We start from the raw sequence: 16,674 nt of genomic DNA on the forward strand, positions 1-16,674 counted from the left end.
AGAGAATTAGCTCACCATGGCTTGCAGATCTACTTGAGGGTTCCAATCTGAATCATAGAGAATAACCACATCAGCAGTTGCCAAATTAATTCCAAGACCTCCAGCTCTGGTACTCAGCATGAAAATGAATTTACTGCTGTTGGGAGCATTAAATGTGTCAATTGCTTCCTGAAAGAAAAAAAACAGGTGTCACTAAAGTATCAGATCTTTCACACAAGTTTCCAGTATGTTGGTGGCTTTCCAACTAAATTTCTTTGAAATTTACACAATTTCCATATAAAAAAGAATTTTATCAAAGTAAGAAACTGTATGTTTGGACAGGTGAGAAAATCCATACTGACTCCACAACATACTGTGTTTTTCATTTAGCTGAGGAACAAATGAAATGTACTGTGGACTTTGGTTAAGAAAAACATACCCTTGGCAGCCTTTTAAAAACTGTAGCATTTCTGCTTTACTTTAAACAATGATGTAGCTACATACATATATGTAAGTAATAACTTATTAATCTAATGTGTAAACCAAAGGCATTTCTTGTTTGCATACAACTTTCCCACCTCTCTTTCCTCATGTGGTGTCTGCCCATCAAGTCTGCAGTACTCATACCCACGCCACATGCAATAGTCTTCCAAAATGTCCAGCAAACGAGTCATCTGACTGAACAGCAGAACTCTGGAACCTGACAGAACACAGAATGCTCCAACGTTCATTTTATATTTTCACACTGATCTTATCACAGAGCTACTACAGAGCATGACTGAGAATTTATGTGAAATATTCTGTACTATGTCTAATTTAAGTAACTCTTTCTTCTCAAGTTACTTTCCTGGTAGTGATTTGACTACTCGAGAATATTATTTGATAAATTATACTGGAGAAATACATAACCAAAGAAAGAGAACACTTCAAGCCATCACAAGGAAATTGGGTGATGACTGATGTGCACAGACAAAATAATCCTATCATCAGAAATTTTCTTACAGAAAGGAGAAGGGAGGCTCTACTCTTCCTTTCCTTCTACTTCTCCATATTTTTCGTCTTACTCATCATTTCCATAAAATTTCTTTCTCTTCATGTGTTAAGATCTACAGAAAATTCATTTTCCACAAAAACCTCACAGAAAGTAATGAATACATTTGCTGCAGGAAAGGCTATTTTTGAAAGATACTTTAACTTACAAGGAGCATTCAGATTACTGCTGTCCATGAACAGTACTCACCCTGCTCTCTGAGTTTTGCCAGCAGCTTATCCAGAACTAACATTTTACCACTGTTGGTGATGAGATGAGTGTCAGTGGTGTAAGGAGGGCCTGGCTCAGCACCATCAAACAGGTAAGGATGGTTACAGCACTTCCGCAGCTGCATCAGAATATTCAGCAGACGCATCTTATCCATTTTCCCAGCTGAATTCAGGATATCAATATCTTTCATCAGGATCCTGGTATACCTGAGGTTTTAAGGGCAGTTTTGAACAACTTTCCAGTTTTTATTTGACATTTAGTACACAAATGAACTGCAATACCCCAATTACTTATTTTTGGATGTGGGAGTTGTTTATATAATGTTGAGCTATATTATGAAAGTTGGCAAAAACATCTAACTGATAATAAGGCTTTATAAATCCATGTCTAAACATGAAAGGGAATCTCTCTGTGAGCGACAATGATCTGTCATTCACTGGATTATTTTACACTTTCATTTTAGTAGTACAAAGTGGATTAAAAAAATATCACTTATTTGACAGAAACTGCTACAACTGACCTGGCTCCTTGTCTCACATTCTTCTGGGTATGTACCTTACTAAAAGAAGGTTTTATTTTAATTTCAGGTAAGACTTTTTGGTGCATACATACTTGGATCAAAGGAGGAAGCTTAGGAGGCATATGTTCTTTCAAATAAACTTCAGGAAGGAAAAAAGTTTCTGCTTTCTTCCTCCCAGCTCTTTGCATTACCCTTCCTGAGCTCTTTGAAACTTGTGCATTTTTTAAAAAGCCCCAAAGACAGCTATAAATAAGTTTCCCTGTCTTAACATGCAACTATAAGAAAAAAATGAGTGTGAAAAGCTATAGTGTTTATCTATTGGGGTTTTAGCTCTCCTCCTGTTTTCTTTTTCTCTTAAAGGAATTTTCCCCATACATGTTGCCAGGGGACAAATTACTGGGTGCTTAAGAAAAACAAAAGACCTGGCCAGAGAGGTGGGGTGCATCTTGCTACTCTCTTTCACCTGGCGGTGTGGGCAGCCAGTTCCCGGCGTTTTCAGCTGCCTTCCTTCTGCCAGAGAGACCCGAGGGCTTCCCAAGCCTGCCTTTCCCTGCCCTGCTGGGAGCCGGGCTGTGGCTGCCCTGCCCCCGCCGTTGCTTTGAGCCCTCACTACTCTGTAGCCCTGCATGTCCTGTCTGCCCAGACCTCCGGGGGTTCCGCTGCAGCTCCGGACTTCCATACATCTCGTCTGCCATCCAGGATTTGTGCTCATCCCTGATGTTCCAGCCTGCTGTTCCCGAGAGTCCGGGATCAGCTGCCCAGGGGTTTGTGAAGCCTTTGTCCCATCCCTTCCCGGGATCCCAGGGCTCCAGTGCCGCGTGCTCCCCCAGCTCGCTCCGGAGCGCCCCCTGCAGCCGCGGGGGAACCATCGCACCTGCCCTGCTCACCGGGAGCCGCCAGCGCCCCTGCCGGCTGCGAGCGGAACTGCACCCGAGGGGAAAGGGCCCGACAGCCGAGAAGGCTGGGACTGGGTTTGTGATTGTTTGCTGTTACTGCCATAGTTGTTGTTGTTTGTTTGACTGGTTATACACATATAGATATATAATAGCAAAGAACTGTTACTCCTGTTCCTCATATCTTTGCCTGAAAGCCCCTTAATTTCAAAATTATAATAATTCGGAGGGAAGGGGGTTCCAATTTTTTTTCTTCCATTCCAAGGAAGACTCCTGCCTTCCTAGGCAGACACCTGTCTTTCAAACCAAGACAATCAGAAAAGAATCTTACTTTGATGTAAGTAACTCACCATTCTCTCTGCATTTTGCTGAGCCCAAGATAAATTTTTACTTCCTTCTTTGGAGGCAAACTCTTTTCTACTTCACCTTTTATGCGACGTAAGAGAAATGGCTTCAAAACCTACACAAATTAAGATGTTTTAAATAGATAAATGTATAAAATTGACTGCCTCACATACAAAGTTAACAGATTCAATTATCTGATATTTATTCAGAACTAATCAGTATGTATTGCTGTCATAGTGACTCCATGAGAAAAATTCTGCTAAATTCTGCCAAACAAACTTGTCCAGCAATGACTAAACTCAGACATAAATATGTGTATCCCTATAAAGGATTGCCATAATCATCCCAGTTGTTATCTTAAGCAGGGGCCAAACCCGTAAGTTTATAAAATCTAATCCTGTTTAACATAAGACCTGTTTCATTTCCACTAGCAGGGACAAAGCACACCAATATTTTAAATATCAGCAATGTATATTGTAGTTTCTCTGACTTCTTTTGCTACTGTAAGACAAAAAATGTCTTATCTCATGCACAGTAGAACAAAGGTAAAGGCATGCCTTTATTCAGACCAGCATGACATATATCAGTGTACTATTCACAATAATAAATGGCTTCAAAAAGATCTCACAATTCTTCATTTTCATATTTTATGTTCAGATTTTGTCTGCTTCAAATAGTAACACACAAAAAGTAGTATCTATGATAGGAAGCTCCAATGCTTAATTCATGAAAATTCTGCTAGGCATTTCTGTAACTAAATACCTTCATGTTCATCGTTTCAACTTTGAGATGAAGGGGAAAACAATGTTTTTCTTTTTTACACTCTGCATGCTAATGATGACATGTGATTACAGCTTTAATTACTTACAGCATGAAGTCTTTCTACAAGCTTCTGATCACCAAGACAATTTTTAGTGTCAAACCATGAGTCAAAATCCTGTGGTAAGAAACAGCACAATTGGTATGAACAGTTTATCATCAGTACTTTTAACAGACACATATTGACTCTCTTTCATTCCAGCTGAGAGTGGCATAAATCTTGAGACAAATTACTTCCATGAAAGAAAAATCAGTCTGCAATTCTGTGCCATCTCCCTGGTATGTTGTAACATTCGAGTCAACCACATCACTCTGCAGACAAAATACCATTATACTCTGCTTAATTCACAATAATTTTCCATGCTCATCACTGCAGGGTCCAAGTGCTTCCCTTCAGTGCTTGTGTGATGATGGGACAAGAAGTTAAAAAAAACCAAACAAATTGAATCCTTAAGTAAATAAGATGGACAGCAGAGTGAAAATAACATAAGCAAGTAATACAAGCACAAAGAAACATTAGTAGTCAAAGAGAAGAAAGATTACTTAAATTCTAAATTTAAAAAAGGCTTATGCCTATTTGGATGCTTAATGTTCTTGATACTTCATCACTTTCTCAAATTTTGCATAATGCTTGAACTATTGAAAGTATTACATTTGCTATTACTGGTCTGAGGCCTCATCTACACCAGCAGAATGCACTGTTTTAACTAGGTTGAGTTAAAAGTCCACCTAGTTAATGGTAAAAGAAGTAAAAGAAGTCTACAGTTCAGTAAGCCACAGAGCTTCCCCCGACCCTGGGTCTTCCACAACATACATCTCCTGCTAGGCTGATCATTCTTCTCTTCTACTGACAGCAGCCTGGGAATCAAAATAACAACACTGTATACCTAAAAACATCAACTTACATCTGCAGAATTGAAGACATCAGGTAAAAGGAAATTGAGTAATGCCCACAGCTCATGGAGGTTATTCTGCAAAGGAGTTCCCGTAAGCAGCAATCGATTTGTTGTCTTGAACTCACGTACAATCTCTGACAGCTGGAAACACAACATAGTTATCAACACCATCTACACTTAAGCACAGTGAATCAGTTTTTGAAATCTAAAACAATGTCAATTAAACTCAGAGACAGTGAGCTACCTATGAAATTCACATTTATCACCCAGTAGCTTATTGCTTCTATTTTTAAAAAACACCCCACCTAACACTTAAAATCTGCTCAAATCAGATGCAATCTTTTTGTATTGAACTAATTTCAAAGAATCAAACAATTTCAAATTTACCTTAGACTTCTCATTCTTTATTCTGTGGGCTTCATCAATTACCAGGTACCTCCAGTTAAATTTTTTGAAGACTGATTTCTCTTTAATTACCATTTCATATGATGTAACACAAACATCCCATTCACCAGGCATCATAACATCACGGATAAATGCAGCCTAAAGCAGAAGAACTGGATTAATGAACATTTATAAATATAAACAATTTTTATAGCATCCAGAGAAAGCTGTCTCCACCACCATTACTTATGCACTAAACTAGCACACAAAAGACTCTGAAACATCTTCTTAGTAACTGAAAGTTACTGTAAGGAAAGCCTTCAATCCTTTGTACTTTAAGCACAGAGAAAGCTGGAGTTAAGCAAAACACAAATTATTTCCCATTCAAAATTAACTACTTGCTCTTCAGCATCATTTCTCAGTAATTCAAATACAGTACATACAACCAAAAGGGGAAAAACCTTCTAAATTAACTTGTCCAAAGATACAACCCACAAAAGTGTTTCAAAACAACTTACATAGCCCACTCCCAACTATCTTTGCTCTTCCCCAAATATCTCTCTCCTCTGTCCCATCTCTGTTTTGCAAGGCACACATCAAGGCATATAAATCCTTTCACACGAAAGAATATCACCCTATGGGAAAGCCACGCAGACAGGTCTCCCCTGGTGCACGAGGCCATTTCCTCTTGTCCTATCACTTACAGAAACAAGCCCAGTTCCCTCAGCTGCTCCTCCGAAGCCTTGTTCAGACCCTTCCCCAGCTCTGTTCCCTTCTCTGAACACACCCCAGCACCTCAATGTCACTAGTGCCCAGTACAGGGGGACAGTCACTGCCCTAGTTCTGCTGGCCACACTATGGCTGGTACTGGCCAGGATGCCACTGGCCTTCTTGGCCACACTGCCAGCTCCTATTTCCTTTCTAGAGCCTTTCCATCCTCAAGCAGTAACAGGCAGCCATGCAATCCACATGAACAACCACAGAATCCACAGAAACATCCAGCTCCTTGATCTTCTTCAAGTTAGAAAAACACTCCATATCTATTTTACAATGACTGATGAAAAGCTCTACAACAGAATCCTAGTTACAAGGCCAGGCAGGCTTATAACATACAAGTAAAGAGTGGGAAAAGTCACCTGAAAAAAGGTGAAGAAAGAGGTAACAAAGTGAGTGCAATAAAGAAAAATGAGTACACACTGTCACATTGCAAATATGGAAGAGAGATAAAAAATAGGTGCAAAAAATCAAACAGAAAGACAATAGAAAAACACATAACTCAAAGAGTTGTACTTATATTTAATTGAGTGTATTATTTCATCTACTGATTTTCAGGTTTTCCTCATAGTCACAAGCATTACATTTTGCATTTTCAACACTGATGTAGTTAAGATTACTAAAATATACTGTAATTAAGGAAGTAGCTTAGGGAGAATTCCACATACCCAACTGATATTTTTTACCAAATAATGCATACATTTCTGAAATGTAGAGCACTTACTCTGGCATCTTTATCTCCAATAAGGCAAACAGCACGTAAGGATGGAACCCAGCGCTTAAATTCATTCATCCAGTTGTGCAAAGTTGATTTTGGAACCAGGACCATGTGTGGCCCAGGAATGTTTCGGTAATGCTTCAGATAGCCTAATAAAGCTATTGTTTGCAGAGTCTTACCAAGCCCCTGCATTGACAAAGAGGGGGGGAAAGAAACCTGCTGAAGTGAAATACCATAAAGAAATACTTCCAAACCATTTTCTTACTATATAATTCTGCCGTATGTTTAAAGCAAACTACACAAATGTTTGCAATAGAATTTCTTTCATTACAATTCCAGATTTGAAAAATCACACTGTTGTAGAATGAAGCATACTACTGCACATACATGAAATACAATAAGCACTTAAATGTTGAATTTTGCTCATTAATTGCCACAAAAATTCCAAAAGATTACTGCTTACCATTTCATCTGCCAGAATGCCATTAACACCATTTTCATACAATGAGATCATCCAGTTCAAACCTCTAACCTGATAATCTCTTAGTGTTCCTCCTTTCACATCTGTAAATGTAAGATTCCTCTAAGTAGAAAAATACTAATTCTAAGTAGAAAAATTTTAATGCAATCTGCTCAGATCTTAATTACATCAAATCAATCAGAGAACTGTTAACACCATACTTACATGAAGGAGACTCCTCAAACCGAATACACACATTGGACGTTTTCCGACTCTCGGACAAGAGCTCTTCATCCTCCTCCTGCTCCGTGCGCCTGTGACGGTACCTAAAGGAAGAACCCAGCACTGATGCGTGAACAAAATCACTTCAAAACACTGCTACAAGCTCCAAAGACAAGTTACAACAGAAGCAATCACTGACCCACAGTGTGGATGCTCTGGTATCCTGACCAAACCCTCATCCTGTTAATATGTTATTCCTTAGGAGTCATTCCAGCTTTAATTAGAAAGGCTGATAAGAAGCCCTCTCTTTCAGAGTCATAACTATAATCTGACAATATCATGAGTTCTCTGAGGCACTCTTTAATGAGTGACACAGAAGTACAAGACATATCAGTGGTGGCCTTAGACTCAATTACTTGATAATTACAATGTTCAGAAAAATCACGTATTCCAATTTTTAAAAAACTAAAATTTTTAAAATAGAATGTCATTTTGCAAACATTCCAAAAACTAGTTGTTATTCCAAGACCCCTCAGAGGCACTACAGGCAGGCTCTGCTGCAATACTAACACAGACAGACCAGTGGAGCAGGACAATTGGTGCTGAGGATCCAACATCCCCACTACATGCACACTGCCTTGTTATAACGTGGTCTAGCCCCACTCTGGTCCCTCTGACTTGTCCACTAGCAACTGGGTCATATCAGGTGGACTTCTGGAGTGCACCTTCTAGTTTAACACCATACAAAAGAAATTCAATTCGTGCTCCAAAGTCACCCCACAATACAAACCAAAGCATTTTATATGGCAAGAATCAGGCAACTTTTAGAAGTGCAATTCTGGTCCAAGGTCACACTAATGTTGATGTAGCAGATGATGCTTTTAAACCAAAGCTTTTTTTAAAAATTGATACACCAGTAATAGGAAATGCTCTGGATTTACTGAAAGTACAGTTTCTATGTTCAATCTCTAAACAGATTATGTTAAAAAGCCCAAGTTGTTTGAAAGTGTAAGAAGTCAGAAAGAAAAATAAAACATACTCCCCAGCTGAAATCAAACTCTGTTTTTCATCTTTCTTCATCCGTGGCCGTCCCAGCTTGACTTTCAGTGGAGACGTTGGTGATTTTTGTGCTGCAGGTTGAATAAAATGTGCAAAAAGTTCTGTCTGCTTCAGGAGGAATTCAAACCTTTTTGCTCGATCTGCTTTCTAGTTTCCAAAGTGGGGAAGAGAATTAAAAAAAAAAAAGAAAAATAGGAAAAATAGGTAACTTTTCTTCATAAAAACATATTGTTAAGAAACAGAATTCAGACACTCATGAGAACAACTTATATGAGGAAAGACTGACAAGACCATCTGCTAGACAACTCAGAGGGCTACAAGCACTGCGAAATAGAGCTGGAGCTGCTCCATGGCACACTAGCAGTGGTAAAGGGATGCTTTAATGGCCTGTCTACAGAAGATAAAGACAAAACTAAAGTTATGACTTACAGTAATGGATGAAATCTTAACCTTGCTCAAGTCAGTGGCAAAACTTTTATCAGCTTCAAGATTATCAGGATTTGATCAAAGACAACAATGTAGTAGCTCTGCTTTTAGAATTATTTCTGAAGTACTGGATGAAGCAGCTCAATACTGCTTTCACTCAAGTTTGTGAATTTTGCTGTCAGATTTCAAATTTCAAGCATTTCGGTTTTGCCATCACAATGGGGCATATGCACTTCACTATCTCACACAGCAAAACGTGGCCTTCTCTATATTTAGAAGATGTTACGCAATTTTAAAGAAAAATATGATAAAATGCAAACTCTATCTAACAGAATGCAATTGTTACCAGTTTCTCTATGACAAATCTAAGCATCATGTAACACTGCAGCATGTAAGGCAATTTCCATGTGATCTCATTTACATATCATGATATAAATGACAGAAGTGAAACTGTAGTTCTGCGTTGTAGCCTTTCCAGGAAATACTCGACCCACAGACCTTACACACAAGCAAGTCTCCCACAACAGCAGGATCACCGACCAAAGAAAAAGGCAGCAAGAACGAGCCTGGCATGCAATGCAGGATCTCGCCACACGAGGGCACTGCGTTTCTTTTAACAGTGCACCACTTAGCAGCAAAGGAACATCTTCACTAAGAATCTCTGGAGAAAAAAATTACCAGTTCCCCCCACCTTGCATTCATTATTGGACCATTTCTTTAAATAACTTGACAACCGAATAAAATGTAAACATCAAGTAAAACCTTTAAGAAAAAGGCATTCTAGAAGGGAGAAGTAGAATATAAACAAATCCATTCAGAGGATTTACAGTTAACAACACATGATGGTTTTGGCAAAATAATCATAGTTGGTAAGGACCTATATTGAATGACACAGTATACTTTTCTGCCTGCAATATTATTGGCTTAGTATAAGCAATATGTCTTGATAAAACAGTAAAGGTCTAGCTCACAACTGTACAATTGATAAAAGGTAGATTTTTTTTTTTATACCGAATCCCTTTGCCTCTTAGGAAAACTGAACTGAAATTGTAATTTAGGAAAGCTGTAAATTCACCGTGTATTACTGTGAAACAACTTTATCTGTTTACTAAACTCATTTTTGAAGAACAAATTCACTGCAGGTCTTCTCTTTGGCTAGGAACTAGGTATTCATATAAGGAAGTATCAATTTTTCTATGTCTAACAGTTATATTCTTCCCTGACTTCTGTAATACCCAATCCTTTCAGACTCTACTGTAATTATTAGGCATCCATTTAACAGTAAAGCTTTTAAGAAAAAATACAAGAGAGAGGTACCAGCTTAAACCAAGAACTTAATACAAGTGTCATTCAAGGAGTCTTACAATGTCATACTGCTTTTTGCCTCTTTGTAACACAGAAGTTACCCTGCTACATCTCCTCTCCAGCATCACAAGCTCCCTTCACTGGTCCTGTGGACAGATCCTCTTTTGCATTGTTATAGCACAAATATTATGGGGCATTTAAATATTTAAAACCTTATGTTTTTATATGAGAGAAACCAGCAGCTTCAGTATTTCAGTTAAGTAAGAAGCAGCTTAAGGATGCCTCTGGCATCACCCAAGGGGTCATCAAATAAAACTGGCAGAGACAGATTCAAAACAAAATGGGGAGAGTTCTAAATATAAAATCTCATTGAATAGTCCTTACCACAGATGAGTGTGGATAACTAAAAAAGAAACCACAAAACCAAAAATCCACTGACAACTACTCAGTATAAAAACCACAGGCTACAACTCCAAAAATTATGCAGACAAAAATACTTGGGAAGGAGAGGACAGTATTTAACAGAACTACCACTACCTTCCTCCTCTGCTCTCGTTGTCTTCACTAAACACGTTAGTCACTGTGAGAAACACAACACGGGCCTAGACATTTAAATGAATCTTCATTTGTTTTTCTTTTCTGACACATCCAGGCTGCAATAACTCCTTGTAACTGTGCTGATCCTGTTCCAACAACCAAGTGCCATAAAAAGCTGCAGTGTGTTTTGTCATGAAAACACTTACCATCTTCTCTTCATATTCTGGGTCAACTTCTTTTTCAGGTCTAGCTGCCTTTGGAGGAAGTTTGAGTTGAAATGGGGGATCATTTTTCTGGAATTCAAAAGTTAAACATTTTATAAATACCAGTTTCTTTATTTACTTTTTTAGCAAAATGTATCAAACAAACAAACCTACAAACTGCAAGACAAGCATGCTACTTTTTAAAAAGAATTATTTCAAAATTAAGTGATTGCATTAATCATATCATTTCACCCAAAGCAAAACCTCATGCCCATGATGGAACTAAAGAAGATCCTCATGTTAATCTCTACAAGCAGGATCCAAATTGAAAGAAATTACTAAAAGAGCACAATAATTTTTCACAGAGATATTACTGTAAATGCATAATTAAGTTTAGTATCTTGAAAAGATATTTTAAAAAATTAAATGTGATCACTAAATGTCAGATTCCTAACTGTAAGTTTCCGGCACTTGCATTTTGTTTGGATTTTGTCTGTTTTCACTGCTAGATGAATAGTCACAAGTTGAATTGGAAACACAGCTTAACTACACTGAGCCATGAACCTGGGAGAGACACAACCAACCAATTCAATCCATGCAGCAACAACTCCATGGTGTACTCTCAGACTGCTGAAGAACTACCTTATTTACTATACATGGAAGAAATCTATGGAATTGTAACTAAAATGGTTGACTTTTGTAGTTTATGAGATTCATTTCTGTCTTCAACAGTGAAGCTCAAAGCACATTTTCCACAACTACGATATTGGGAAAATGATGAAATGGTAGATTTTTCCCCCCCTAATTTAAGAAAATTTTCCTAATTGGTCTTTGAAATGTGACAATAAAAAATAAATCTATTTTGAGATGCATTAAATTATAAAAATGTTTTTGAAAAGCTCTGAATAAACTGAAAGGAGCTGCCAGAGTGCATGTCTGCATAAAATGTAACAGTGCAGAGTATTACACTGCTTTAAGTGCTTTGAGTATCAGATTAAATTACAAATTATTATTAAATACATTAAATTAAAATAATAATCTAAATTATTCAGGGTCAAGTAGCAAAACCAGGCCAAAATGGTACCAAATATTTAAAAATCTGTCAAGCAACATTACATTTAAATTTCAGAACTGTTACTGACAAATATACATGCTAACTTCTTTTTTAAGCACAATCACACAAATGGGAGGAATATTTTCTGAAGTCAGAGATTACTGTTTCAAGTTTGGCCCAAAGCCATAATTCTCTGCAGAGGTGAACAGTACTAAGTGTATAATGAAGCTGTTTGACAGCTTAATGATTTTATAAATGCACCAGTTCCCTTTGCAAGGCCAAATGTTGCAAACAGGTAGCATTAGAAATATTCTATTCACTTAAATGTTTTTCAATCATACAGGTAATCAGCTCATCTCAGAAAGCAAAGTTACTCCAACATGCCAAAGAGCAGGTCATACATACGTGTATATTCACACTTCCATTATATTACTATGCAACATACACTCCAAAAAGAGAGACTGACATTGCCAATATCAAGTCCTGTTCTTCAATTAAAGTGTCAAACTATTAAATGAAAGCAAATTGACAATAGGCCCTTTCAGGCATCTCCCTCACTTGCCCTATAAATAAATTAGAGAGATATGTGTTACTGGGAAAAAAGCTGTCTACCTCAGGTAAGTATGAAGTTTCTTCAAGCAGAAGAACTCAGTTATGAGAATCCCCTATAACTGTATGATTTCCAAGCAAATTGCAATGCAGTATTATTTTTCTAAGCCCCAAGGCAGATGGCTACAATGCCAGTTCTGTTGTTACTCAGATTATCCCAGAAGGATAAAACTTACGGTGGCATACAAATCAAATTTATTCTGAAAGAAGTATTTCTGAATAACATACTGAATTAGTCAATGAGCTGACATATTACTGCAGCCACAGCACAATAAAATCACATGGTACACTTTACCTTTCAAGAGAAAACACACGTTCCCCACCCCCCACAACTCTTATTGCAGTTTCTGTTGAATATTGATGGTCCACAAAGTATCAGAAATAAAAAACAGGAGATTATCAAAAGCCAGTGAAAGAGACAAACAACACACATGCATCCCTGTGCCCCTTCTCTTCCTCACAACTCACAAAGGGGAGAATATGGTGCAGCTCTACTAAAGTACTACTCTGTGCTGGTGGAGCCAGACAGGGACAGGCATCATACCCAAACTTGCTTCTACATAATGCTCTGAATTACAAAAATCTACACCTTGACAATTACCAGATTTTGATATGAATATTTCCCCCTAACAACCGGACCATGTACCTTGTACAACACAGAAACTAAAATATTCCATGAAGTCGGAGAGCTTTGCCCTAGAAACTTTACACAATGTATCTTCATCACTTAAAGGACTGACTTGTCAGGAGCCAGGACAGCAGAAGCCTCAGCGCAATTCACCACGGCGAAAGTACTTTCATTTTTAACTCCAGTAACAATTTATCTCTATTCTAGAAACAATTTCCATCCAAATTAAATAATCCCCTGAAAACCGGAGTCACTTAAACAACTTTTAAATTTACAACTAACACAACCACACAGCACTTACAAAAGATCCTGAGTATTCCAAGGATACAAAATACTCCCCCTCAAAATCTCTAATAACTATCCTAAATACAGTTCATAAGATCAGCCTGAGAGATTTCCATGCAGTAACAGTCCCAAAGTGAGGAGCCCCCGTGAACACCTCAATAAACAACTGGGAACAAAAACTGAGGCTGCTTTAGCTGACTTTACTCTTGTAACTTGTGCTACTGAAAACTCTGAACAGAAGCACTAAGAATAATTAGGACTCCTTCTGTGTTTAACTCACATATACAAACTGGAAATACATTCTCAATAGCCAGTCAGAGTGTTTTGGTAGTACAACAAAAACTATTTATAAAGTAAAACATTGAGAGGGGAGCAGAGCACAACAGGTTGCATGACTGCCATTGTTATGCAGATGCTGTAACTGTACAGTTGACACGCATAAAATTTTGCAGAGTAAGTTGGGTACAATACAGAAATAGTCCTTGAACATTTTCCCTCGAGTAACCAAGAAAAGTTCAGGATCACACTGCACTGTGTACCATAGCTGTTTGTATACATAATAAAATAAAGCTTCAAGCATTCATTACAGGCAAAATGGACTTTCAGTAACTGGCATAAAAACCTGAATGCACTGTTATCAGTAGTTCAGCAATCTTCTCCAGTATCATAAATATATGATGTACGGTCCTAATTCCTACTAAGTTTTTTCTAAGATTCATTCTTCAGGTTAAATCTTGTTCTGTTTCCAAGGATACCTGAATACGTCACTTTCTACATGCCTTGTGTCTTTCTCCCAAAAAACTAAGGAGAGGCCGCTGGCAGCCATACGTGTTCTTCCGAGGGGTGTATTCTGCATCAGGGCACAATCCGAGCCAGGCGGGGGCAGGGGGAGGCCCGGGCAGCCGGGGCAGACCGGGTCAGCCGCGAACTCTCCGGGCCGCCCCCGCGACACTCCCACCCCGAGCCCTCGGAGCTCCCGGCTCCGGGACAGCTCTCCCCGGGGGCACGGGGAAGGAAACAACAGGGCGGGGGGCGCCGGAAGACGGGCCCTGCAGGAGCGCCCAGGCTGCGGGGCTGGCGGCGGGTCCGCACGGGCTCAGCGGCCCCAGCCCCGTGCCCAGGCTGCAGAGCCGAGCCGGGAGCATCGCAGGACCGCGCTGACAGCGGCTGCTGACAGGGCGATGCCGAAGGGCAGGCACGGGGGCGGGGGTGTGTCCGGGCGGGGCCGACCCGCAGGGCCCTCGCGGGCCGCGGCGGAGGAGCCCGGGCGGCCTCACGGCCGGGGCTGCGCGGGCCGAGCAGCGGCTGCAGGAGGGGACGACCGGGCCAGGGTCCACCACCCGCAGGGGCCCCCCGGAGCGGAGCGGTACCTCCTCGGCGCCGGGCTCCTGCGCGACGGCCGTGGCGGAGGATGTGGAGGCGCGGGGCTCCTCGCCGGGGCCCGGGTCCATGTTGAGCTCGGCGGGTGCCGGAGCCACGGGGGGCGGGGGCGGCCCCACCGCCCCTCGCGCCGCGCGGCTCCGCCCGGCCCGCGCCGCGCGGCTCTCGCGATACCTCCGCGGGACGGGGCCGGGCGCGCGCCTCCCGCGCCGCCTGAGGCGGGCGGGCCGGGCTCGGGGAGCGGCTCCGGGCCGGGCCCGGGGAGCGGCTGCGGGCCGGGCCCGGGGAGCGGCTGCGGGCCGGGCCCGGGGAGCGGCTCCGGGCCGGGCCCCCCGTTCTGGCGGGCGCTGCGGGCTCCGCGGCTCTGCTGCCTCCCGTCCTCCCGCGTGACACCGCAGCTCACGGGAGAGCGCGGCCAGGGCCGCTGCATAACGCCACAGACCAGTTCGGCCTTAAAGATCATCTTGTTCCAACCCCCTGCCGTGGGCAGGGACACTTTACATTATCCCAGGTTGCTCCAAGCTCCAATCAACCTGGCCTTGAACATTTTCAGGGATGGGGCAGTCACATCTTCTCTAGGAAACCTGTGCCAGTGCCTCACCACCCTTACATTTAAGAATTTCTTACTAATATCTAATCCAAGTCTCTCCTCTTAGTTTAAAACAGTTCCCTCTTGTCTTACCTGCCCGTGTAAAAAGTTGCTCTCCCTCCTTCATGAGCCCCCTTTAAGTACTGAAAGGCTACAAGATCTCCCCAGAGCCTCCTCTTCAGGCTGAGCAGCCGCATCTCAGCCCTTCCCCACAGCAGAGGTGCTCCAGCCTCCAGAGCATCCCTGGAATCACTCCTACATGTCCATGGCATGCTGGGGACCCCAGAGCTGGGTGGGGGTCTCACCAGAGCAGAGCAGAGGGGCAGGATCCCATCCCTCGACCTGCTGCCCTCAGTGCTTTGGATTCAGCCCAGCATTTCCAAACCCTGTTGCAAATGGCAAGTATGTTTTCCTAAACCGCCCCAGGCGGTACCAGAAAGTCATCTCTTAACATCTGCAGGTCTAAGAGGTACCAGTGGAGCTCACAAAACAAGAACAGCTGGCAGGATTTTTTTTTTTCTTGAGCAATTTTAAATTCAGCAGTGTGTTGCATATTTCTGTTGAAAATTGCAATAATGGAGCCATTCAATTTAGTTACTGGCAGTGCACATATTTCAGCCTGTCCATGCAAGACATTCAGATTTTCAGCTGCTGAGCTGTAACTTTGCTCATACTGCTAAAGGATCCCAAAACAGTCCTAAGCTGGCAGACTTAACAGAGCTCCAAATCAGCTATGTTACCTGGTGATTACTTACAAAGGCAGTATCATGAGCATTTTGTCCAGTGGCAGCAAGGAAACCTTACCCCAGTGGGCAGAATGGGCAATAAAAGCTACTTCAGTCCAGTAAAAAGCTCAGTAGCTGTTATCAAAATCCTTTTGCATAACTCAACAACTAAGCTGAGCAAATGGGTTATTGCAGCTCTCATACACTGCATTTAGAAAAACCTCTGAGACCTCTTTTCCATCTATACATTGGCTCCAATGAGGTGCCATTAGCATATGTCTGAGCTGTTTCCATGACTGCCTGATTACTCTGAAATTCAGTATCTAGATTATGGCCCATCATAGAAGATTTAAGTTCCAAACCCCTCTTTTTCACGTTGTGAAACAGCTGCAAAGCAGTAACAGTGCTGTTCCAAATTATTTAGCACCCTATTACCTTCTGTGTCTGCTACATCATCCACCAAAAAGCAAGGCCCACAGCATCTGCAGTAGCCCTTCCACATGATTTACTTTTAAAAGCTTTGGGAAGTACATTTTTCATAGAGCAATCGAGAAGAGTGACGTGACTGGTTTTGAAAGAGTACTCCAAATAGCTTTTCCAAGC

At 41.1% G+C, this 16,674-nt stretch overlaps 1 protein-coding gene across 1 annotated transcript in view; it reads right to left on the bottom strand.

Moving 5' to 3' along the window:
- The window catches only part of SMARCA1 (SNF2 related chromatin remodeling ATPase 1), a 32,008-nt gene extending 17,113 nt beyond the window's left edge, over window positions 1-14,895 (bottom strand). The window contains exons 1-13 of the mRNA XM_069015349.1: window positions 14,748-14,895; window positions 10,805-10,891; window positions 8,311-8,477; window positions 7,275-7,375; window positions 7,053-7,153; window positions 6,596-6,775; window positions 5,101-5,256; window positions 4,723-4,854; window positions 3,867-3,935; window positions 3,004-3,113; window positions 1,220-1,446; window positions 558-679; window positions 16-168 (exon numbers count right to left, since the gene is read on the bottom strand). Coding sequence (XP_068871450.1) covers window positions 16-168; window positions 558-679; window positions 1,220-1,446; window positions 3,004-3,113; window positions 3,867-3,935; window positions 4,723-4,854; window positions 5,101-5,256; window positions 6,596-6,775; window positions 7,053-7,153; window positions 7,275-7,375; window positions 8,311-8,477; window positions 10,805-10,891; window positions 14,748-14,828 — 1,686 coding nt within the window. The 5' untranslated portion in view covers window positions 14,829-14,895. The remainder of the gene's footprint in view (window positions 1-15; window positions 169-557; window positions 680-1,219; window positions 1,447-3,003; window positions 3,114-3,866; window positions 3,936-4,722; window positions 4,855-5,100; window positions 5,257-6,595; window positions 6,776-7,052; window positions 7,154-7,274; window positions 7,376-8,310; window positions 8,478-10,804; window positions 10,892-14,747) is intronic.
- Window positions 14,896-16,674: the final 1,779 nt, after the last annotated feature.

Source organism: Aphelocoma coerulescens, chromosome 4A (assembly GCF_041296385.1).
Source record: "Aphelocoma coerulescens isolate FSJ_1873_10779 chromosome 4A, UR_Acoe_1.0, whole genome shotgun sequence".
Taxonomy (NCBI): domain Eukaryota; kingdom Metazoa; phylum Chordata; class Aves; order Passeriformes; family Corvidae; genus Aphelocoma; species Aphelocoma coerulescens.